This window comes from Budorcas taxicolor, chromosome 1 (assembly GCF_023091745.1).
Source record: "Budorcas taxicolor isolate Tak-1 chromosome 1, Takin1.1, whole genome shotgun sequence".
In the NCBI taxonomy this organism is placed as follows: Eukaryota; Metazoa; Chordata; class Mammalia; order Artiodactyla; family Bovidae; genus Budorcas; species Budorcas taxicolor.
In genome coordinates, this window is record NC_068910.1 from 46,228,293 (window position 1) to 46,252,905 (window position 24,613).

At 40.1% G+C, this 24,613-nt stretch overlaps 1 protein-coding gene across 1 annotated transcript in view; it reads left to right on the top strand.

Annotated features, from left to right (window-relative positions):
• Positions 1-242: 242 nt before the first annotated feature.
• ULK4 (unc-51 like kinase 4) overlaps positions 243-24,613 on the top strand; it is a 487,906-nt gene continuing 463,535 nt past the window's right edge. The window contains exons 1-11 of the mRNA XM_052660763.1: positions 243-380; positions 5,596-5,695; positions 7,293-7,432; positions 10,056-10,218; positions 13,349-13,450; positions 14,005-14,088; positions 15,668-15,743; positions 17,953-18,045; positions 20,316-20,431; positions 20,581-20,650; positions 21,984-22,080. Of these exons, the coding sequence (XP_052516723.1) occupies positions 243-380; positions 5,596-5,695; positions 7,293-7,432; positions 10,056-10,218; positions 13,349-13,450; positions 14,005-14,088; positions 15,668-15,743; positions 17,953-18,045; positions 20,316-20,431; positions 20,581-20,650; positions 21,984-22,080 (1,179 nt within the window). The remainder of the gene's footprint in view (positions 381-5,595; positions 5,696-7,292; positions 7,433-10,055; positions 10,219-13,348; positions 13,451-14,004; positions 14,089-15,667; positions 15,744-17,952; positions 18,046-20,315; positions 20,432-20,580; positions 20,651-21,983; positions 22,081-24,613) is intronic.

Sequence of the window (24,613 nt, forward strand, 5' to 3'; positions counted from 1 at the left end):
AATTGTTTTATTTTTTTCTTAGTTTTTTTTTCATTTTACGAAAACAAAGACACTTGTATCAACATTTATAGGTGGAATTTGAATTTACAGAATTATTAGACTTATTGATTACATATTAAATAGCTTAGGCTAATCAGTCATCCAGCTAGTTTGGGTTTTGAAGTGTCATATTTGTTTACTTTTTAGGGGTTAGAGATGCTATTAGACTGTCATTTTATCAAAGGTGAGAAGTCAACCCAGAGATGGAAAACTTCATCCTGTATGAGGAGATTGGCAGAGGAAGCAAGACTGTGGTCTACAAAGGGCGACGGAAGGGGACCATCAATTTTGTAGCTATTCTTTGTAGTGATAAGTGCAGGAGGCCTGAAATAACCAACTGGGTAAGTCAAGTATGTTTCTCTCTCTTTGGGAAAAGATGATCAGATGGAGTAAGTAGTATGTAAACAGAAGTCACTGAACTCACTGTAGCAGACAGTCCATTTTCAGACTGGAATGGGTGACCTTCTCTCTTTAGTGCCAATAGTCTTGAATAATGGCTCCTAAACATACTCAAGTATCAATAACTAGCAACTTAGATTTCTGGGTTTTTGTTTTTTTTTTTAATGAGTCAGGGAAAATACAGTCTATATCCGATCACTTAAAAATAAATTTATTTGACTGTGACAGGACTTAGTTGGAGCAGGTGGGATCCAGTTCCCTGACCAGGGGTCAAACCCTGGCTCCCTGCATTGGGAGCTAGGAGTCTTAGCTACTGGACCATCAGGGAAGTCCCCAGATCATTCACTTTTACATTTACTACATGATTATGAAGCTTTCCAAAGGAAGGATATTAGGTGAGAGTAACTTGGGCTTAACATAGTTGTACCACTTTACAGCCCAGACTCCTTGGACCAAACCTAGCTATTTTTTTTAATTGTGGAAAAAATACACATAACAATGGAGAAGGCAATGGCAACCCACTCCAGTACTCTTGCCTGGAAAATTCCATGGACAGAGGAGCCTGGTAGGCTGCAGTCCATGGGGTCGCGAAGAGTCGGAGATGACCGAGCGACTTCACTTTCACTTTTCACTTTCATGCATTGGAGAAGGACATGGCAACCCACTGCAGTGTTCTTGCCTGGAGGATCCCAGGGGCGGCGGAGCCTGGTGGGCTGCCGTCTGTGGGGTCGCACAGAGTCGGACACGACTGAAGTGACGCAGCAGCAGCAGCACACCTAACAAAGTTAATCATCTTAACCATTTTTAAGTGTGTGGTTTGACATTGTCAGTAAGTATATGCCTATTCCTGTGCAGCCATCGCCATCTTATATGAGGTACCTTTCAGAAACAAAGTACAATACAATGGTGATTGCCAGGGAAAGGGGAAATGGGGAATTATTGTTTAATGTGTAGAAATTTTCATTCTTGCAAGATGAAAAGAGTTCTGAATGAATAACCACACTCTTGGTACTTAGCCAAAAGAGTTAAAAACTTAGGTCCACACAAAAACCTGCACACAGATGTTTACAGCAGCTCTATTTGTAATCAAAACAATCAAGATGCCCTGCCATGAGTAAATAAACTGGAACATATATACACTGGAATACTGTTCATTAATAAAAGGAAATGGGCATTCAAGCCACAAGTAGACACAGAGGAACCTTAAATGGACATTGTTTGGTAAGAGAAGCCAGTCTGAAAAGGCTGCATAGTGTATGATTCCAACCATGTGACATTCTGGAAAAGGCAAAACTATGGAAACAGTAAAATGATCAGTAGTTTCCAGAGTTTGGGAGGTGGTGGGAGAGTGGGAGGGATGAATAGGCGGAGCACAGAGGATTTTAGGGCAGTGAAACTCTTCTATATGGTAGATGCTATAATAACACAAGTCATTACAGATTTGTCCAAACCCATGAAAGATTCGGTTTTCCCCAGAGGCCTTACATTCCCACTACAGTGTGCAAAGGATCTCATTTCTCCACACTGTGGCCAACACTTGTTATTTTTGTCATTGTTGTTATTTATTATTATCTTAAACAGCCATCCTCACCTGCGTGAGGAGGTGTTGGCTTTTGAAAGGCGTGTGGACAGTTGAGGGAAGACAGGTGTATGGGACAAGATGCTCTCTAGTTGGTTGATTTGGAACTGGGAACAGGAGGAATTTCTCTTCTGATTACTTTTTCACTGAGGTGAGAATCTTAAGTCTTCAGTTATGGGAAACCGGCAGGCAGTGTTCTAGAGGAGAGGAAAGAAAAGGTGTGAACAGGTCACCTGGAGGCAGACTGGCTGGGGCCCTTTAGAGTGGGGGTCATCAGTGGAAGGCAGAGCAGTCAGCGTGGTTTGTGTCCGCTTCAGTGCCTTAGGTGTGTGCAGACTGTGGGGAGGGTTGGATTGAACCAGAATTGCAGTCCTGGAGCGAGTGAGCTGCAAAGTGAGTGAGTGGTGGACATGGATTAGGATGTGTGGAAGAGATTTGGGAGAGAATAATGTTACCAGTTAAAAAAAAAATCTGGCAATGCTATCCAATAGACATAGAATGGAGGTTATAAATCTAACTGTAAAGTTCATAGTATCTACATTGAAAAAGGATAATAAATAGGTGAAATTCATCTTATTAATATATATTAATCTCTGGTGCTGCTAAGTCACTTCAGTCGTGTCCGACTCTCTGACCTCATAGATGGCAGCCCACCAGGCTCCCCCGTCCCTGGGGTTCTCCAGGCAAGAACACTGGAGTGGGTTGCCATTTCCTTCTCCAATGCATGAAAACGAAAAGTGAAAGGAAAGTCGCTCAGTCGTGTCTGACTCTTCGCGACCCCATGGACCGCAGCCTACCAGGCTCCTCCGTCCATGGGATTCTCCAGGCAAGAGTACTGGAGTGGGGTGCCATCGCCTTCTCCATATTAATCTCATATGAGATTAATAATACCATGTGTTATTTTTTCAGTGTGCAACCAGCGAGATATTTTTCTAATTTTGATGTTGATTGTTGGGTGTCTGGTGTGTATTTTACACTTGAAGCTCATCCCGGCTGCTGCTCCAGAGCACAGTAGCCCTCTGTGGCGAGTACTGGCCACAGAATCTCCTGCACTGGCCACTGGAGGCTGCACATGGGTGATGGAGGTCCGGGTGGAGGCTGAGATGGGCAGAAAGGTGTCTGGAAGAGTGGGTCCTTGGCAAGTATTGAGTGATGGGGAGGGTCAGGAGGAGTGTGCTGTGGCCTGAATTCTTTTGGGGTTTCTGTATCTCCTTTATTTTTTCACTAGGACCTCCCCTTCCCTGGCCAGAATTAGCGAGGATCCCTTTAAACTTATTTGCCCAGGGTTCTCCCCGTTCTCTAGTGGTCTTATATTGGGGATTAATTACAAGATGCTCCTCAAATTCTCCCTTGGACACTCTGGTTTTCTCCTCATCTGTCTTCTAAGTCATGTACATTAGTTTTCCTTTATTTTTGTTACAATATGAGCCCACCAAGTTGTTCCTGGAGTGTGCCAAATTCCATTTCTTAAACAGGGAGCTCTGTATTTCTACAAATTATGGGCTCATTAGCCTGTGTTGAGTGACAGTAGATTTTCTGTTTTTTTTTTTTAATTTTTTTTTATTTTTAAGAAAATCAGAAAGCAAGGATCCAGTGTACCTTGATAGTCAGTCATCAGCAATTCTGAGTCTTGATGTTCTATACACATTTTTGTAGTTTTAGTTCCTATATTTAATGGGATTTTTAAAGGGGGAAAGCCAAAAATCCCCAAAGCAACTTAATATTTTTTAATGGACATGCTTTTGCATCTTTATTACTGAGTTTTTGAATTCACTCTTGTTTTTGGTATATAAATATTCTTATAATCCATTGGAAATGTACATTTTAAGATCAGTATGTTCACATTAGGGCTTCCCTGGAGGCTCAGATGATAAAGAATCCACCTGCAATGCAGAAGATATGAGTTTGATTGCTGGGTCAGAAAGATCCCCTGGGGAAGGAAATGGCAACCCACTCCAGTATTCTTTTTTTTTTTTTTTTCTTGAGGCAGGTGCTGGTCTTTTATTATCATATCAGTAGCAAAATGGTTCAGTTCAGTTCAGTCACTCAGTCGTGTCCGGCTCTTTCTGACCCCATGGACTGCAGCATGCCAGGCTTCCTTGTCCATTGCCAACTCCTGGAGCTTGCTCAAACTCATGTCCATCAAGTTAGTGATGCCATCCAACCATCTCATCCTCTGTCGTCCCCTTCTCCTCCCATCTTTGACAGGGCCATGGTCTTTTCCAGTGAGTCAGTTCTTCACATCAGGTGGGCAACGTATTAGAGTTTCAGCTTCAGCATCAGTTCTTCCAATGAATATTCAGGACTGATTTCCTTTAGGATGGACTTGTTGGATCTCCTTGCAGTCCAAGGGACTCACAAGAGTCTTCTCCAACACCACAGTTCAAAAGCATCAATTCTTCGGCGCTCATTTTTCTTTATGGTCCAACTCTCACATCCATACATGACTACTGGCAAAACCATAGCCTTAACTAGACGGACGTTTGTTGGAAAAGTAATGTCTCTGCTTTTGAATATGCTATCTAGGTTCGTCTCAGCTTTTCTTCGAAGGAGCAAAATAGTGGAAGAGCAAAAATACACATATGGGTGGACATGGCCTTTCCCATCATGAAATGCGTCTCCTTCAGAGTGTCCTACTTTGACCCTCCAATCTGCAGCCCTCCTCTTGGGTAGAGGAAGTGGGAGGTGGTGGAGAGGAATCTGAGGACCTGTGCTTTGCCACTTGATCTGAGGTGGTGGCATTGTCACTATCCTAGACAGAGGTGGATGGAATCCAGATATTTGAGAAGGTGGAATTGAGGTCAGATGCAGGGAGGTTAGCAGAAGCATACAAACTCACAAAGCCTGTGAGTATAAAGTTTAGCACCGTGGGTGTCAACCAGTGGGGACCAGGACCCGAAAGGTCAAACTGGAGAAAGTGTCAGAAGCTCAGTCAAAGTGTAAGAACAACTTAGGATTAGTACCTGGTTCCAAGATTCTGGGTAAAAAAGATCTAGATTGCATAGTCTTTTCTAATTCCTACCAGCATATGCTGCTGCTGCTGCTAAGTTGCTTCAGTCGTGTCTGATTCTGTGCAACCCCATAGACAGCAGCCCACCAGGCTCCCCCGTCCCTGGGATTCTCCAGGCAAGAACACTGGAGTGGGTTGCCATTTCCTTCTCCAATGCATAAAAGTGAAAAGTGAAAGTGAAGTCACTCAGTCGTGTCCGACTCCTAGCGACCCCAAGGACTGCAGCCTACCAGGCTCCTCCATCCATGGGATTTTCCAGGCAAGAGTACTGGAGTGGGGTGCCATTGCCTTCTCCGCCACTCCAGTATTCTTGTCTGGAGAATTCCATGGACAGAGAAGCCTGACAGGCTGTACAGTCCATGGGTTTGCAAAGAGTCAGACACGACCGAGTAAGCACATAACCATCATTCTTAATGTCTATATTTTAAATTATTTATTATTTTATTCCACTGAATAAGTTCCATTGTTTTCTTATCTATTTCCCAGGTGTGATATTTAGGTGTTTCTTAATAGATTCAAAGGTTTTAATAACTTTTTTTCTTAGTGTGAATGCTGTGTGTTTTTATAGGTCCGTCTCACCCATGAAATTAAACACAAGAACATTGTAACTTTTCATGAATGGTATGAAACCAGCAATCATCTCTGGCTAGTTGTGGAACTCTGCACAGGTAGGAGTGAAGAGGTGCTACGATTATAGTCACTGTATATTGCTTTGAAAAAACATATGTAGGTTTTGTTATTTTTCACTTTTTCTTCTATTATGAATATAAGCATACTGTTGACTACATTAACTTGAACATCTGTTGTTTGATGTATTAGGGACAGGGAAAAAGCAAAGGTGTTTGGTAAGAGGAAGAGATGCAGTTTAGGGTTAACTTTGCTTTGGTATAAAATAATACTAAATCATCTTCATAAAATTTAGAGATAATTTTTAGTGATTGATCAAACAAGTTTTTCCATTCAATAAAAATAAAAGATTTGAGGTAAACTACCTATTACCTAATTAGTTCTTATTTTTTAATTCTTATGCAAAGGATACTTGCATTAGTAAAACTTAAGCAATATAGAAAAATAGATGAATCAACAAATTCCACCACCTGGCAATAATTAGAGATAATATAGCTCTTGCTTGATAAATTTTCCAAGACTGTATACAGAGAGCAAGGTGACTAAATACATAGGTATTGTCTGGACTTTTAGTTTCAGTGTCTTTAGGAAAAAATGTAAGAAGAACCATAGTTATACATTGAGTAATAATAAAGAATTATTAAATATTAAGATGAAATGTAATAATTTCTAGCTTTATGAGTCTCTTACCTATTGACCCTTATAATTTATAAAGCAATTATAAAAGCTTATTTGGAATAGTAAATTATTTGCATTTTGCATTTTATTTTTTGAATCAATGGGAGGAGATGGTGGTTTAATTTCTTTCATAAGATGTACACACTGTTGAGGTGATCAGGGGACTCCACCTGTTTTACTTTTTGATTCAGCAGTTATTTCTGACCCCTGGCTGTTGTAACAACCTGACTCATTTATACCTGTGTTTGGAATGGTTCCTCACCCACCAAACAAAATGAACAGAACCCAGAATGCCTCCTACCTTCATCACAGGAATTCTGATTGAACTTTTGGCTGCCAGCTAAGACTTCTTTTTCTGTGAACTTGACTTCTAATTATAATCTTGATCCTAAAAAAAAAAAAGTTTGTTTCTGACACTTAGGTGGTAGAGTTAAGACAGGGACCTTGGAAGGATATAGACGTGGAATTCACAGTGTGTCTGCCACTAACCTATTATTTCATCAGTGGTGTACATCAGAGTTTGTAATTTTCTAACACTTAAGGAAGAGCACCTTTTTGTGTCAGGCAGTACTTGCGGAATGTGACCTAACTTTGCACGGGGGTAAAGATGACTATCCTCTGTGCAGTGTGATTTAAGTGTACCATTCTGTAGCTGTTTCTTTCCTAAGGGGTCTGGAGTGAGAGATCACAGTGCCAGAGTGATTCTTCCTTCACCCCACTGGCATATTTATAGACTATCCTTCCAGGCCGAGCAGCTATTCGCCCTCAGCTGGCTCTGGAGTGTGGAGCTTCCCGTTAGGGCTCCTGGACCGGTGTTGATTCATGAGTATGTTTCCCCGTCAGATGGTCCAGATGGACCGATTTGATCATGTTTTAATGCTCAGGTCCCAGCATGGAACCTTTCTAGAGGCACTGTGTAATGCTGGTGGGTTAAAGTGGGTGATTTTAATCAACTTGCAGGTGGTTCTTTAGAAATGGTTATTGCTCAAGATGAAAATCTCCCAGAAGATGTAGTGAGAGAGTTTGGGATTGACCTGCTGACTGGATTACATCATCTTCATCAACTTGGCATTCTCTTCTGTGACATTTCTCCTGGGAAGGTAATTCATGAAAGTTTTGATTCCCTGACTGTTTGTGTCTCAATCTATAATGCTTCCTCAAAGATGTTTTTATTTTTAGATACAACTTTGATATATTTAGAGCATCTTGAAATTTTTTAGTCAACATTTTTTTTTTAACAAAAGGGAGTACATAGTATTATATTTTAGGTTCCTATTTAGCAGCCTGTTGAAGTACCTTTTAGAAAGTGAAATCTCCCCTCCTTTCAGGATTCTGAGTAAGTATCATTGCTCTTGAGGTACGTTGTGAATGATGAGCTCAATAGACCTATAGAATAAGACTCTTGGTTCCTAAATTATAGTTCACACTTATGAGACATTATTATAGTTTGATAATGACATTCTTGACAATGTGTGTTTGATTCCTGCTATTTTATATCAAACATTTTTCTTTTCTGGTAGAACTAATTACCCATTGCTAAATGTGTTTCACTGTTGCAGAGTCACAAACCTGCTTAGTGTCTGAGTCACATCAACACTGATACTGAGATGCTGTGTGTCCTGGACCAGTTACCCTTTCTCTTTGTACCTTAGGTTTCTTGCCTGTGATGGGGCGGTGGTGGGGCGGGGCGGTGGCGGGTGGGTGCATGCCGGTAGACATTTCAAGGAGATAGTGAGAATTACATATTATGTTTAAGTGAAATTCATAGGACGTTTTCTGGTAGTGTGCTCGCAGCCAGTGGCACCTGTTGCCTTTCTAAGTTCATACTCTTAGGGATTGTATGTGTTGCTGGTCTTAGTTGCTACTTCTTTTCCTTTGTTAATGAAATGAAAAGTTGAATATGTTCTTGTTAAATGTTACTTTAGGCCATCTGTAGAAGAACATAATGAAACCTACAAAAAAAAAACCTCCATAAAAACTCTCTGTAACAGCCATTCTCATTTGAAATATTCATATCCTTGTTTGGAAGACTGTAGCCGCTTAATTGTGTTACAGCTCTGAAAGCAGCTGTGGACAATATGTAAATAGATGGGTGTAACTTTGTTTCAAAAAAACCTCTATTTGTAGACATGGAAATGTCAGTTTCATGTAATTTTCACCTGTCAAGAAGTAATATTTTCATTTTTTTCAACCATTTAGAACCATAAAAACCGTGCTTAGCTCATGCTTGTACAAACATAGGCGGTAGCAGTATATGGCCCAGAGGGTATAATGTGCCTGCCAGCTCCTATATGTGAGCTCTTTTATGAGGTCTCATATCAGCTGTTCATAATCTTGGAGCTTCAGGCTGATTTATAAGTTAACTTTTATTCTAGAGCTGGGTTTGGAGGAGTTCCAGCAGGATGCCTATTTCTGTGAATGGAGTTCTGTTGAAACAGCCACACCCTTTCATTTATGTATTGTCAGTGGTTGCAGACTTGAGAAGTCAGGGCAGAAACCGTATGTATGGCTTGCAAAGTCTAAAATATTTACTAACTTAAAAAAAAATTATCTGCCACCTGCCGTTGGTTCTGCAAGTGTGTTCCCTGGACCAGCAGCATCAACATTACTTGGGACTTGTTACAAATGCAGGTTCTTGGGCCTCACCCCAGACCTGTTGAATCAGAAACTCTCAGGGTAGGGACTAGTTGTTGTCTTAACAAGGCCTTCAGGTGCTCAAAAAAAAAAAAAAGTTTAAAAGTCACTGTGGTAGACTAACTGACATCCTTAGTATCTGTGACTAGAAGTAAAGAGTAAACTTTAAATTGCTTTTGAGGATCAAAAAGCCCCTTGCAAGGGAGGGAAAAGATAAAGGTAAGAGAACACTGGTTCCTGGTATCGTTTCAATAATCAACAGATAACTTATCATCACAAATTGTATTAGCAGACTTGAGCACTTTTCATATGGCAGTCACGGTCAGAAGCCTTGGCATCATGTATAACCTCAATCCTTAAAACTATCTGAAGTATCACTTTCCCCATTTTATAGGTGAAGAGACTGAGATTTACAAAGGGTAAGTAATTTCTGTAGGTTAGACTGCCAGTAAGTGGTGAACCTAGGGGTCAAATCTAGGTCTCTAACTTCAGAACCCTTAGTCTGAACCCTACAACCCCTAGGACTGGTGGCTTTCCAAATCCTCTTTCAGCTGTTACTGAGGGTTCGTGAGTAGATTGTTTTATGTACATTCTTCATCTTTCCCAAAAGACTGCTGTTTCCCTCTGTGGTTTTACGGCACATTTTTCATCTGCATCTGAGAAGGGAGAATTTAATATTTGATTCTGTTAGTGCTGGAGTTACATTTCCTAAGCTTCTTTTTGGGGCTTCCCCAGAGGCTCAGCAGTAAAGAATCCTGCAGTGCAGAAGACCTGGGTTGGATCCTTGGGTCGGGAAGATCCCTTGGAGGAGGGCATGGCAACCCACTCCAGTAATTCCTGCCTGGAGAATCCCACGGACAGAGGAGCCTGGCGGGCTACAGTCCATAGGATTGCAAAGAGTTGGACACGACTGAAGCGACTGAGCATAGCATTTTTCTTTAAAAAAAAAATTCTGTTTAATTTTCTGAGTTGTGATAAAGTAAGAAAGCCAATACTCAGGGTTCTGTAGTGAGATTATAAGAGGTACGGATGGAAATGCAAATAACACTGAATTTGAGTTTGAACACATTTGTTTCTTCACCTTCATAGATACTCTTGGAAGGGCCTGGAACACTGAAGTTTAGTAATTTTTCCTTGGCCAAAGTGGAAGGTGAAAATTTGGAAGAGTTCTTCACCTTGGTGGCAGCAGAAGAAGGAGGAGGTGACGGCGGGGAAAATGTAGTGAAGAAAAACATGAAAAGTAGAGTGAAAGGTATGAGGCGAGCTTCAAGGTCAGAAGTCCAGTGGTGGGCCACCCAAGTCCCGTGTTTGGGAGAAAATGTCCACCTTTTATGTTGCCAGCCAAATGATGTATTGAAAATAAATGATAAGGATCCAGGAGAAGCCTGGATTTATGGATGGCTTTGTCTAGGACCTAAGGTTTTCCATGTGGATCTAATGCCGTTTAAAGCACAGGGAACCTCTGACAAAGCCTTTTCCTTCACTTCATCACTGACCGCTCGTTAGAACGTAAGGAAGGGGATTTTGTCTCCCTTCCTGCTGTATCCTCAGCACTTATCCCCGGTGTCTGGCACACACCAGCAGCTCGGTACATATTCAGCATTGTTAAGTAGCTAATATTCTGCAAGAATGGAAGATTTTTAGGGGTACATTCTTGGGAGGTGGTTTTGACAGTGAGATGGGGCCTAGGCTGTTAGCTCGCTGTGCTTGAGGGGAAAGTGTGAAGTCAAATTTCTTTTTTCTTTCCTACTTTTTTTTTTTCCTTTTGACCGTGCCGTGTGGCATGCGGGATCCTAGTTCCCTGACCAGGAAGTCATATTTCTTATATGAGAACTTTTGATAGAAGTGATAAAGATCTTTTTTCCTAAGTTCCTGGTGCAGTACTTGAGACTTCGGACCAGTGAGACTCACCAGGAAGCAAAAGGCACTGGGAGAGAGGGCGGCATCCCTGGGCCTGGTGGTCACATGGCCTTGATGAGAATGAGATAACGTGATAGGGAGCAGCAGGTTAACCAGAGGCCCATAAATATGAGGAAAGAAATTTAACTTTCAGGGTTACTGTTGAAGTAAAATTTCATGCCCAGGAAGAAGGCTCTTTAAATCCCCAAATATCATTCCATGGGATGACTGGCATCCTGTGAAAATGAGTATTGTAGACTATGCTTTTATTATAGAAAACAAGGAATGTACCTTTTGAAATAGTCCCTTCTAAAGGGGAAGAGGGCTGTGTTATAGAGAAATGTCAGTTTTTAGCAGTGATGCCTGGTCACTTCTGAGCTTAATCCAAGAACAATCCCATGGGGGGCCCACGTTAACCTCTTTTCTAGTGATTGGTGATTACTCACATCGTGGGAAGGACATCTTCATTGGAAGATGGGAAACCCTGGGTTTTGGCAACTCTGTGGCTTAGAGGATGTGAGGGTACTTTCCAGGCCTCAGCTGTTCATGTCAATAAGCAGGGTGCTTTCTAACTCTGGAATTTGGTATTTCTGGGTAATACTAAACTCTGTCCCGTGTACATGGTAAACGCTAGTACTGTTAACCAGTGGCTGCCCATTCCTCTTCTGGATGCGTGGTAGGTTTGCATTGTCCCTGCCACAGCTCACCAGGTGTGGACAGAGGTCTCTTCGAGTTGGGAGTTTTAAGAGCTGGTGTTAAGTTAACCACATTCTTTGCCCCCACCTTGCTGACTGAGGAAGCATGTACTGAAATGTAGCCTGGGTCTTGGATGGACTGACTGTGAGGGTTGAAGCTCATTGGCTGACCTCTAGGGGATGTGTAGTTTCATGATGAAGAAACTTGTGTAGTTAAGCCAGTGAGAATTTGGAGTGCTGACTTCTATATAACTTAATCTATACTAATCAAGATATGGTTGATAACAACCAAAGGTTCTTTTCTTACAACTATTTGAATTGTTAATTTAAAAGAATATACACTTCAGTGTGCCACACCTCTTACTCAGGTGATTATTCAAAAGCTTTATATTTCAATACATTGTCACATATGCAGATGATACCACTTTAATGGTAGAAAGTGAAGAGAAACTATAAGAGCCTCTTCATGAGGTGAAAGAGGAGAGTGAAAAAGCTGGCATAAAACTCAGCATTCAAAAAACTAAGATCATGGCATCCAGTCCCATCAATTCATGGCAAATAGAAGAGGAAAGAGTGGAAGCAGGGACAGATTTTATTTTCTTAGGCTCCAAAATCATGGCGGATGATGACTGCAGCCATGGAATTAAAAGATGCTTATTTCTTGGAAGGAAAGCTATGATAAACTTAGCATGTTAAAAAGCAGAGACATCACTTTGCCTACAAAGGTCTGTCTAGTCAAAGCTACGGTTTTTCCAGTAGTTGTGTATGGATGTGAGAGTTGGACCATAAAGAAGGCTGAGCGCCAAAGAATTGATGCTTTTGAACTGTAGTGCTGGAGAAGACTCTTGAGAGTCCCTTGGACAGCAAGGAGATCAAACCAGTCAATCCTAAAGGGAAATCAGTTCTGAATATTCATTGGAAGGACTGTTGCTGAAGGTGAAACTCTAATACTTTGGACTCTTATGTAAAGAGCTGATTTGTTGGAAAAAACCCTGATGCTGGGAAAGATTGAAGGTGAAAGGAGAAGGGGGCAGCAGAAGATGAGATGGTTAGGTAGTATCACTGACTCAGTGGACTTGAATTTGAGCAAACTCTGGGAGATTGTGGAGGACAGAGGAGCCTGGTGTGCTGCAGTCTGTGGGGTTGCAGAGTCAGACACGACTTAGGGACTGAAAGCACATGTTCTCAGCAAGTGCTGTACTTAGTCGCTCAGTTGTGTCTGCCTCTCTGCAATCCTGTGGACTGCAGCCTGCTAGGCTCCTCTGTCTATGGAGATTCTCCAGGCAAGAATACTGGGGTGGGTTGCCAAGATCTTCTCCAAGGGATCTTCCCAACCCAGGGATGGAACCCAGGTCTCCTGCATTGCAGGTGAATTCTTTATCGACTGAGCCAAGGGAAGCTCTCTTGGCAAGTGGGACCTTAAAATTAGAAAACATAAAAATGTGAAATATGCACGAAGATCTGTTCGTGTGCGTGTTCTCTGGTCTTTTTTCACTTCACCTAGTTGGGCTTCCCTGGTGGCTCAAACGGTAGAGAGTCTGCCCACAGTGCAGGAGACCTGGGTTGGATCCCTGGGTTGGGAAGATCCCCTGGAGAAGGAAATAGCAGCCCACTCCAGTATTCTTGCCTGGGAAATCCCATGGACAGAGGAGCCTGGCGGGCTACAGTCCATGGGGTCACAAAGAGTTGGACACAACTGAGAGACTACCACGCAGTCTTTCCTAGGTGTATTTGTGTTGGCAGCAGTACGAATGCCTAACAAAACTGTCCTTTCACCTTTATTTTTAGGATCTCTTATCTATACAGCTCCAGAAATTGTGAGGGGTACCGACTTCTCCATCACCAGTGACCTCTGGTCCTTGGGCTGCCTGCTCTATGAAATGTTTTCAGGTGATTACATTCTGGTTCAGTTTAAAATCAGAGCTGGACACATATACATAATGGTTACCTATGTAGTTTGAGAAGAGTTTGCCTGTAAGAGGTGAAAAAGCTGATTTTTCTAGATTTTTCTATATACTAATTTTTGCTGACTTGCTTGGTTGTCTCAGCATGTGCAGGTTTTTAGGAGCTTTTGACAAGGAGGTATTTTTCATGGTAATCGTTGGGAATGTTGAAATATGCCTAACTGTTGAAAACTGATTATTAGTAGAACATCTTGGAAAGGTACCTTTGACTGTGAATTTTCAGATGTGTCCAGTGGCCCGTGCAACTCTTGGAGTATGGTTATCCATAAGTGAATTTTGTATTTTTAGGATGATAAATTTTCAATTGCAGAAATATAGACAGTGTGCCTGGTGTGTACTCAGCATTCAGTAATCAATTATGCTATATATGTATATTTTTTCTATAAATTATGTAGTCTTGAACTGTCTGTAGTTGAGATTCATTAAGAATTATTGGTGGTAGCAAACTGTTTAATTTTGCAAGTTTTCGTTTGATTTAAGGAAAGCCTCCGTTCTTCTCAGAATGTGTCTCAGAACTAATTGAGAAGATTTGTTATGAAGATCCTTTGCCACCTATTCCAAAAGGTAGGATTTCTTTTTGCTATAAATGTAGTCGATTTACTACACGGACCAACGGTGCACTTTTATCCCAAAGTGTTTCTGTTGATTCATAACCCCTCAAATTTGTGTTTTCTGAATGATCAAATATTGATATTTTTAGAAGTGTTAGTATTCCCTTTGCCATTTTAAAAAAGATGCTGAAATAGAAAGCAGAGTACTATTAAGTTCCCTCATTTAAAAATACAAATTATTTTGTCCTCCTGTATCAAAAGAAGTCTGGTTTAAAGATTTAAAACTCAAACTTTTGTGTCGTTTTGGTGTGTTCATATGTCTATACCATTTACTTAATATGTACTCATGTCCCATGTAGTGTTTGAATAGGAACAAATCAAGCGTTTCTCAGTCTCATATCTTGAGAAATCAGAATGCTACCCGGATAAGCTCAAGCGTTTAAGCTCGATTTGGTTGCAGTATTTTAAAAGTATTGAAAATTTAATCATACAAATTGTAATTAATGTGTTTACCATTAACAATCTTAAGGAAAGAAAAAGAAGGTACAAACATAATAAGACACTTTGCTACATTCCTCAAAAGATGTGACTCTTAAGACCCCAAAATGAATATACGACTTTATGAAAAATACGGTTGTGAGTTTTAAAAGAAAAAAGAATCCTCAACGATTGATGGGAGAAATAGGAATGCAGAATATTTTCAGTATCATCCTAGGTGAAAAAACCCCCAAAATCTTGACATTTTGAAAGGGGTCTATATTTCTTAAAAAGTATTTCTTTCTTTTTTTAAATTCAATTTTCATAGAAATCAGTCATTCCTATTTCTTATAATGATGACTTCTGATTTTTTACTTGTTTAAGTACTCACAGCTTTAAGTATTATTTTCTTGTATAAGTTAAAGATGTTTATGCAGGGTAAAGAAATCTGAGAATGAAGGTATCAAAGGTCTGGTCAAGAAAACCACTGGCGGCCCGAGGGTGATTATCTCACAGGAATCTTGTTCAGACTATGGCCACAGTGCCTAATAGCACCGTCTGTTTTGATGGGTTTGGTCATCATCTTCTGGGCCACTTCTTTTAATTATAGACTGATAATTTGACCAAGGTGTGCATCTGGCCAATATAAAAAGATAGAACACTTGGAGATGAATGGAATTTGACAGTATCATAAAATTGTGATGTGTATTCTTTTCCTGTTAAAAATCTTTGAAATAAAGTGAGATTACAACTACTGTAGTCACAGTATATTATCAAGCAAAGCTGGTTAAGAATGCCTCAGAAAATGAAACATAATTAATAGTTGAAGCCAAGGGTGTGAGCTCATGATCCTTACTGGGGTTGTAAAGAGAAAGTTTAGAGGTTAGTCAGAACTTAGTTTTTGAGATACATGTTTTATCGTGGTACAGGGACAAAGTTTAAAATTTTTGCTCCCCCCCTCCATTAAGTGGAGGCTTTATTGTTACTCATGTATTCCGTGTTCTCTTAAAAATAATTAATGTGCTTAAAATGCTATTATTATAATGTTGATGCAGGGTGTGTTTGCAGTTACTTAACTACTTTTCTTTCTTTTTTGGGTATTATTTTGTGTCTAGATTCTTCTTGTCCTAAAGCTTCTTCAGATTTTATTAATTTGCTTGATGGTTTGCTTCAAAAAGACCCTCAGAAAAGGTATGTATGGGTAATATTTTAACATAATTGAGCAGTGGAATCTTTTTTTTTCCTTTAGTGTACTTGCAAAATTGTACTGTTCTTATTATAGAAAGAACTGTTCAAATGATCTCTCTTTTTTGGGGGAAAAAAAAGAAATCTGAGTCTGCATTGAGTGGCTGCTCTGTTTCCAGGTGTTGTTAATCAGGAGACATTTAAAAGTCCGTTTTTCTTCTAGTGTAGCACGTAGTTGCCTCATAGGTTGACAGACTTTCTTGTAACTCCCCAAATCCAAGGAGTACACTTTTTTGTTTCCGTTGTGGATTTCAGGCTAAAGCTGTCTTAGACTACCCCACTGTGGGTGTGCTGTCAAGATACTTAATGTAATAATGACTAACAGAGCCCTTTTTTAATGCGATGTGATTTAGCAATATGATATTCCTGTCATACTGGGAATGTCCAGTGACAGGTCACAGGCACAGTGTGAATCTTCTGTGTGGCAGGGATGGCAGAAAGTTAGAAATCCTTACGATATAGAGTAGGGGAGGGCGGAAAGGAGTAGGGAATGAAGGTGGGGGTCTCCCTGGCCTGGAAGACAAGGGAAACTAGATTCTGGTTCTCCCACTAGTTCTCTTGAGGTTTTCGACAAATGTCTGGGGTCTCTACTTCAGGGTGTAAAATGAATAAATTTAGTATAGCATGTAATGTATCAGCATTAAGTATGAGAGAAAGTATACAGAAGAAAATGTTTATACTTGAATAAGTTGTAAGACACTGCTGTACTTGCAATAGAATGCTTTTAGGATAAGTGTTACTTTGGTGGATAATCGCCCAGATTTTTTTTTGTAAGATATAAATATGCTTAATTTTAGGACCTTATTTCAGATACATTTTTATGTATTTATATTCCATATGAAATACTTTTTTGCATAAATGGGATCACCCCATAACCTAGTTTCTTTATATATCTGCTTGGTCATTTCATTTTTTCACTTGGTCATTTTAAGTGGCTGTTGAATATACATGCAATAATGTATGATAACAACATTCAGAGTGCTTTTTTTTTTTTTTTTTTGAGAGTGCTCCTTGATTTAGGGTATCATATATACTGACTGCTTTAGTAAATATTTTTTTGTTTTTTTTTAGCAAATATGTTTTTGTCTCTCTTTGTTTTTGTTCACTTAAGAAGTTATCTCCTTTGAATAAGTTTCTCAAGATGGGGTTGCTGGCCAAAGAGTAATAAGAACATTAAAAATGTGGACACATTTGCTGATCCCAGGAACATGGGAAGGTTTATACTTCCAGCAATTTTAGAAAGCTCCTTCCCTCCTATTGTTAAATACAGTGGGCTTTGTTGATCTTATACATTTTTTGCTACTTTGGTAGATGAAAAAGAAATTCCATTTTATTGGCAATTTTAATGGTTAGTGAATTTTAGGAGCCGTTTGTATAAAAGGGATATATACTTGCGGCTGCCAATTCTTTATCGCTTGTATTTTAATTTCAACCAAAGTAGTTTGAATTTCATTTCCTAAATTTTGAATAATTAGATATAAATTAGTTTCTTTTTTGAATTTTAGGCTTAATCATTTTGAGTCTGAGTATACCGCAGGTATAATTGATCAGTAGTAAAACTTAATGCTTTGAAAGTGAGTCTAATTTTCAGATATAGCCTGAAGTCATCTTAATGTGGGTGATCTAGTTAAATAATGTTTTGACTCCTAAACAGAAGAGTGACTGTGTGTAGTCATGAGGTTGATAATCTTGTTTGTTTCTGAATGAACTTCTAAAAGTGAAGTTACAAAATTGGCAGGGCAGGAATAGAGATGCAGATATGGAGAACAGACCCAGCTAGGGAAGGAGAGGGTGGATGAATTGAATAACACTGAAACATGTGCATTACTGTGTGTAAAATAGCTAATGGGAAGCTGCTGTATAACGCAGGGAGTTCAGTGGAGTACTCTCTGACAACCTGTAGGGGTGGGTTAGGGGATAGGGATTTCAGGAGGGAGGGGACATGTGTACTTATGACTGATTCACATTGTTACATGGCAGAAGCCATCACAATATTATAAAGCAGTTATCCTCCAGCTAAAAATTAAGAATAAAAAAACAGATAATAAAAACAAATATGTGAAACAGATCTGATATGTGTAACTAGGACATGTCCTGGGAATTCTCCATGGTAAATCATATTAAAATAAATTTGAAACATTTCTGTTTTATAAAGACTGACTTGGGCAGACCTGCTGCAGCATTCATTTTGGAAGGATGCTTTTGCTAGAAATGATCAGGACTCAAGCACTGAGGATTCCAGCGTCAGGCAAGTACAAGCTGATCTTTGTGTGTGGGGCATGGTTACTAAACACTTGGCCCATTACTATGATTGCAGCCTCAAAGATGTGAATTTCTGTGCTTTTCATAATAGAAAATCAGGCATTTGGTTAATTAAGGGTTGCTTAGAGAGTTTAGTCATGACCTTTGTGTGCTTGACTTTGCTCATTTTCTGGTCAGTTGTTTATTCTGCCGACGGGGTTTTAGTCCTGTAGTCGTTAGCTCGGTTCACCTGGGCACCCACCTTGTCAGCACATGGTAGGATCTCGTCTCCCTCTTTGAAATCAGGTGCAGTCCAGAGACTTGCTGTGGCTGATGAAACGTGAGCAGAAGTGATGCGTTATTTCTGGGTAGAAACTCAAAGAGCCAGTGTGTGATCTGCTACATTTCTTTCTCCTGATGAGGTGATCAGGAAGAAAATGTCCAGATGGAGTTGCCTTCAGGCTGGGTCTTTGGTGACCACAATGAGCATAGCTTTCCTGCCTGCCTGTGGTGGCTGTGTGCACGAGTGAGACGTAAAGCTAGGAGATTCTAAGTCACCAGCATTTGTGAATCATGTTACCACAGCATAACCTAGCTCATCCTGATTAATACACTTCATTTTTATTATTAAGTCTTCTTAGCCCAGGACGCTTACAAAAGTGATGGGGTTTTGAAAAGAACAAGGTGAAAAGTAGGCCAAGTCCAGATAATCAACTCCTGCTCTCTCCACTTCATTCAGTGATAATGGTTGTTTGAGTCTTAATTTTAATCTTGTCAGTTTAGTGTACTGGATAGAGAAATCTGAATTCTATATAAGGTCTCTGTCAAACTTTGGTTTCTGTGATCCACTGAGCTTCAGCTGTTTTCACACTTCAGGCTCTATGAAGAGTACAGAAACAGGGCTTGGGTCCTTGCCCATCAGTGTCAGCAAGTCCTAGGACACCTTGCGCCTTAGTATGCCATCTTCCTTTTGATCTGTATGCCTTTTATTTCTCATTGGCCTTGCAAGGACTTTTTTTAGCATGGTAATGAATGAGGTAATGAAAGAGTGGGACACGACTGAGCAACTGAACTGAGTGTATGAGGGGTGATGAGATGAACACCATTGCCTGGTTTCTGATTTTAGAATGCATTCAGCCTTTCTGTATTAAGTACAATGGGCTTCCCTGATGGCGCTAGTGGTAAAGAACCTGCCTGCCAGTGCAGGAGATGCAAGAGCCACGGGTTTGATCCCTGGATCAGGAAGATCCCTTGGAGAAGGAAACTGGCAACCCACTCCAGTATTCTTGGCTGGAGAATCCCCATGGACAGAGGAGCCTGGTGGGCTACAGACCTCAGGGTCGCAAGAGTTGGGTACAACAGAGCGTGCACACACACACTCACACACTCACACACACTCACACACACACTCACACTCACACTCTGAGCTGGAGGGTTTTGTAACTTCCCCTTTTCAGTTGGAAACGAATGTTATTGATAAATGTCAAATGCCTTTTTGTATCAATAGATATGGTCATGTGGTTTCTATCCTTTAGATTCTCTTTATGGACTCTTCCATAAATTGATTTTCAAGTATTGAGGCAACCTCGCCTTCCCCCTGTGAACTACACTTACTCACGGTGTATGCTTCTATGTCTTGATGGATGTCTTTGGGACCAAGTGACAGGAGGATGATGAGAGAGGAAAAGTAAGAGAACAGAGAGATTTGCCTCACCTTCTTGGGATCATAGCTCTCTGCTTAGAAAAGAGGATGTTCCTCCCGCAGGATTTTAGGCGTGGGCCAGAAGTGTGTGCTGCAAGATTACCTGGAGGCTGGGGCAGGACAAAAGGGAATAAGAAAAACCAAAAACCAAACAAGAAACTAGGGTATTTCCCCTGCTCTGACCCTTAGGGATTCCCTTTCCTGCTCCTTGGAACAGAAATAGAGGACTTCTCGTGGGGCTCCTTTGAGGCCAGGGCTGGCAACACCGGAAGGGCAGAAATGAAAGGGAAGCTCATTACTGGCTCACTGATCCTTCAAGTGCTGGTTTACTTCTCTTGTTGGCCTGCTGCTATTTATTTTTCAGGGGTAAATTTTATAGGCTTCTTAGTACAGTGCCTTGCACACAGTGAGTGCTCATTTTAGTTACTCAATGAAAAACACTACCTTTCTAATTCCATAGTTTGGCCAAATGTCCTGTGCAGCTTAAGTATCTTTGCCAGCCTCTTGTTCGACATAGAAAACTAGAGAAAGCTCAGTAGTAAGCTTGATTGAGTTGAGTTTCTCTTGTTAAACAGCAGAAACATGGAATATTCTGGGTCCCAAGATGCCACGGAACTTCTGAAGAGCCCTCAAGGTGAACAAGCAAAGGGGGAGAAGAGTGGCCAGCGACTCAGTCACCCCTTCAGGCTGGGTGAGCTTGCGTTTGACCATGTTCCTGCTCCGAACACTGTTTCTGACAGTCTCTAATTTGTGTTGGCTGTCTCTTCAAATCTCTGTCTACGTCATGCCCTGCTCATGTTTTTGTTCACTTGTGGATATTGTTTTACCTTCCTGCCACAGAAAATCCATCTGACTTGCGGCCTAAGAGTACTCTTGGGGGTCAGTTGAATGAGTGCATGTTTCTTCTCAGGTATGTAAAATACCAGGCTGTAAGGACTCTATGGGGGATGAAAGCTAAATCTTCTTAAAGTGTCTTGTCCTGGTGGCGTACCATGTTGCACAGAAATAAAGGGCAGGGATAAATGCCACATTCCCATTTTGCTCTCCTTGCAAGTTCCCATTCAGTGTTGGCCAGTGGAATGTAGACTTCCCTTTGTATTTTTAAAATTTCTAACCAAGCCACATTATCTTTTCTGTTTATAAGGGTTAAAACTTCTTTATTTTGTATTTCTACTGCAGTAAAATTGAATTTAAAATTTCAGAAGTCTGGCTCCTTTATTTGGATAAAGACTTACAGGAAAAAACAGGTTGTGTTTTTCTTTAAGTGTAGTTTTATCTGGGAGGGAGGCTCAAACAATATTTGCAATCATTGAAATAATAAAATCAGAATGGTATTTAAAGTGATTAGGCCAATGTATTTAAAATTTTAAAATGTGTAAATATTAAGTGTTTATAGGTTCAGCCTCACAGTTTAATTTCATGACATAGGAGTTGTAATAATAAACTAAAATTTCCTGATTTGTTTTACCCATATTTAAATATAAAGTATGTTAAATTTGTCTATACATCTTAGGCCTTTTAAGTTCATTTAAAAAAAAATTTGTATAATGTCTGGTAAATTTTGTGACCTAAGTAAGTACTTGTTTAATGAATGAATACAAAGGCAGGTAAGTGGAGGAGAGGTGATATTTGGAAATTTGAAGGAATTCATCACCAAAATACCATAATGATTTAAATGGAAGAATTTCTTAAAATGCCGAAAAACTCAAACTCAGAGACCCGGATGTAATGGAGTGGCCCTCAGAGTATGGCATCTATTGATAAGTGTGGGAGGAAAATCATTAAAAACAGATGAGGATTATAACTTGTTGCTTAAGTAGGTACCCAAGTAATTTACCAGTTCAAACATTTTATGAAATAAAGTTATAAACATTTTCCATGCTTTGTAGAATATCTGAGCTATTTTATTAATGTAAATCCTGCCTAGATCAGCAGACATTAAAAACATATTTTTTAAGCTTCTAGTTAAAATACTGTATATAGCATGCCATGCCATGCCCAGCTGATCAGCTGTGTCCAGCTCTTTGTGTCCCCATGAACTATAGCCCACCAGGCTCCTCTATCCTTGGGATTTCCCAGGCAAGAATACTGGAGCAGGTTGCCGTTTCCTACTCCAGAGGATCTTCCCAACCCAGGGGTCGAGCCAGGGTCTCTTGTGTCTCCTGCATCGGCAGGCGGACTCTTTACCGCTGGTGCCGCCTGGGAAGCCCCTTGAATAACGTTAACTTGTGTGCATTTTTCAGTTCCCGTCCCACTCCAAGAACCAGCACCGCAGTGGCGTTAAGTCCTGGTGATGCTGTGATTCAGAGTTCACCACAGAAGACTTCTCCCGTGACCAAAGTAAGCAAAGATAGAATGTTTAATTTCTTTCCTTATGCAAGATAACAGAGACTCACAAGAATAATTGCAAGTTAATCTGTGAACTATGTTTGTAATTGCAAGACTTACAATTAAGTCATCTTCCTTGATTATCACTGGTTTTTCTAGTAAGTACTCTTAAGGGAAAGGTGCTTCATAGGTGTTCTCTTGATAGCAGCTTTATTGGGATGTAATTGACACACCATGCAATTCACCCATTTAAAGTGTATAATTCAGAGGCTTTTAGCATACTCACAGAGTTATGCAGTCACCACCACAGCTAACTTCATCATCCCGCGGAGAAGCCCTGTGTGCCCATTAGCAGTCACTCCTGTTTTCTTCCAGTTTCTCTAGCATTTTGCTCTAGGCAACCACTAATCTGCTTTCTGTCTTTATAAGTATGCCTGTCCTGGATATTTCCTTTAAATGGATCATGCAATTTGGGATCCTTTGTGACTGTCTTTTTTTACTTAATGTAATGTTTTTTAAGATTCATCCAAGTTGTAGCATGTATCAGTACTGTATTCTTTGTTATTGCCTGATAATATTCTGTTATATATACCACATTTTATGTTTCCATTCATCAGTCTGTGGACATGTGGGTGGTTTTCTTTTGGCTCTTCTGGGCGATGCTGCTGTGAACAGTTGTGTACATTTTTGTGTGGGTATGTATTCTATGCTACATCATATGGTAACTTTTTAACCTTTTGAAGAACTGCCGAATTGTTTTCCAAAGCAGCTGCACCATTTTACATTCTCAGCACCAGTGTGTGAGGGTTCCAGTTTTCACATACTTACCAAAACTTGTTACTGCCTGCCAGTCAGTAGATTTTAAAATTGTGGTAAAAAATATACATTACATAAAATTGACCATTTTAACCACTTTTTAGTGTAAGTTCAGTGGCGGATAGTGTTGATACAGTCACATTGTTATGTAACCGTCAGTACTACACATTCTCCACATTCCCCCAGACCTGACAACAACTCTTCTACTTTCTGCTTCTGTGAATTTGCCTAGTAAACTTACATTAAGTGGAATCACACAATATTTGTCCTTTAGTATCTGGACTATTTCATTTAGCATAATGTCTTCATGGTCCATCTGTCTTGTAGCATGTATCAGAATTTCATTCCTTTTTCAGGCTGAGAAATATTCCATTGTGTGTTTGTACCAATTTATTCATTCATCTTTCAATAGACACTTGGGTTGCTTCAACCTTTTGGCTATTGTAAACAGTGCTACAATTGTCTCTCTTTTATTATAGCCACTCTAGTGGGTATCAAATTAGATCTCATTGTAGTTTTGATTTCATTTTTTCATTGGCTAATAATACTGAGCATCTGTTGGAGTGCTTATTGGGAATTTATGTCTTCTTTGGAAGAATGTTTATGTAATCCTTTTGCCCATTATTGAGTTGTAGGAATTCTTTGTATGTTTTAGATAGATGATTATAAACATTTTCTTCCATTCTGTGAATTGTTCTTACACTTTCTTGATGGTGTCCTTTGAACCACAAATGTTTTTAATTTCGCTACAGACCAAATTATCTCTTTTTTGTGTTTGTTGTGGCCTGTACCCTTGGTGTCGTAACTAAGAAACAGTTGCCAGCTCTCAGATCATGAAGGTTTATTTCTATGCTTGTCAGTCTGCAATCCATTTTGAGTTAGTTTTTATATATGGCATGAAGTAAGGAGGTCCATCCAACTTTGGTTTACATGTGGATATCCAGTTGCCTCAGCACCATTTGTTTAGAAGGCTCTTCCTTCCCCATTTAAATGTCTTGGAATTCTTGTTGAATATTGTGCTTAGTCACTCAGTCGTATCCGACTCTTTCCAACCCCATGGATTACAGCCTACCATATTCTTCTGTCCAAGGAATTCTCCAGGCAAGAATACTGGAGTGGGTAGCCATTCCCTTCTCCAGGGGAACTTCTGACCCAGGAGTAGAACCAAGATCTCGTGAATTGCAGGCAGATTCTTTACCAGCTGAGCTACCAGGAAAGCCCAAGAATACTAGAGTGGGTAGCCTATCCCTTCTCCAGGGGACCTTCGTGACCCAGGAACTGAACCGGAGTCTCCTGCATTGCAGGAGGATTGTTTACCAGCTGATCTATCAGGGAAGCCCTGTTGAATATTAATTAACTTAAAGGTTTATTTCTGGACTCTCAGTTCTATTCCACTGACTCTTTCCTCATGCTAGTAGCACAGTGTCTTGGGCACTGTGACTTTTTAGTAAGTTTTGAAATTAGGAAGTATGATTCTTGACTTTGTTCTTTTTCAAGGTTTTTTCTTTTTTTTCCCCTTGGTCTATTCTGGGTCTCTTAAATTTCCATCGGAATTTTAGGATCAGTTCACCAGGTTTTGAAAAGAAGCCATCTGGGATTGTGAGAACAATTATGTTGAATATCTAGGTCAATTTGGGGAGTATTGCCATGTTAGCAGTATGAAGTTTGCTTCCACGGATATGGGATCTCTTTCTACTTATTTAGGCCTTCTTTAGTTTCTTTCACTCAT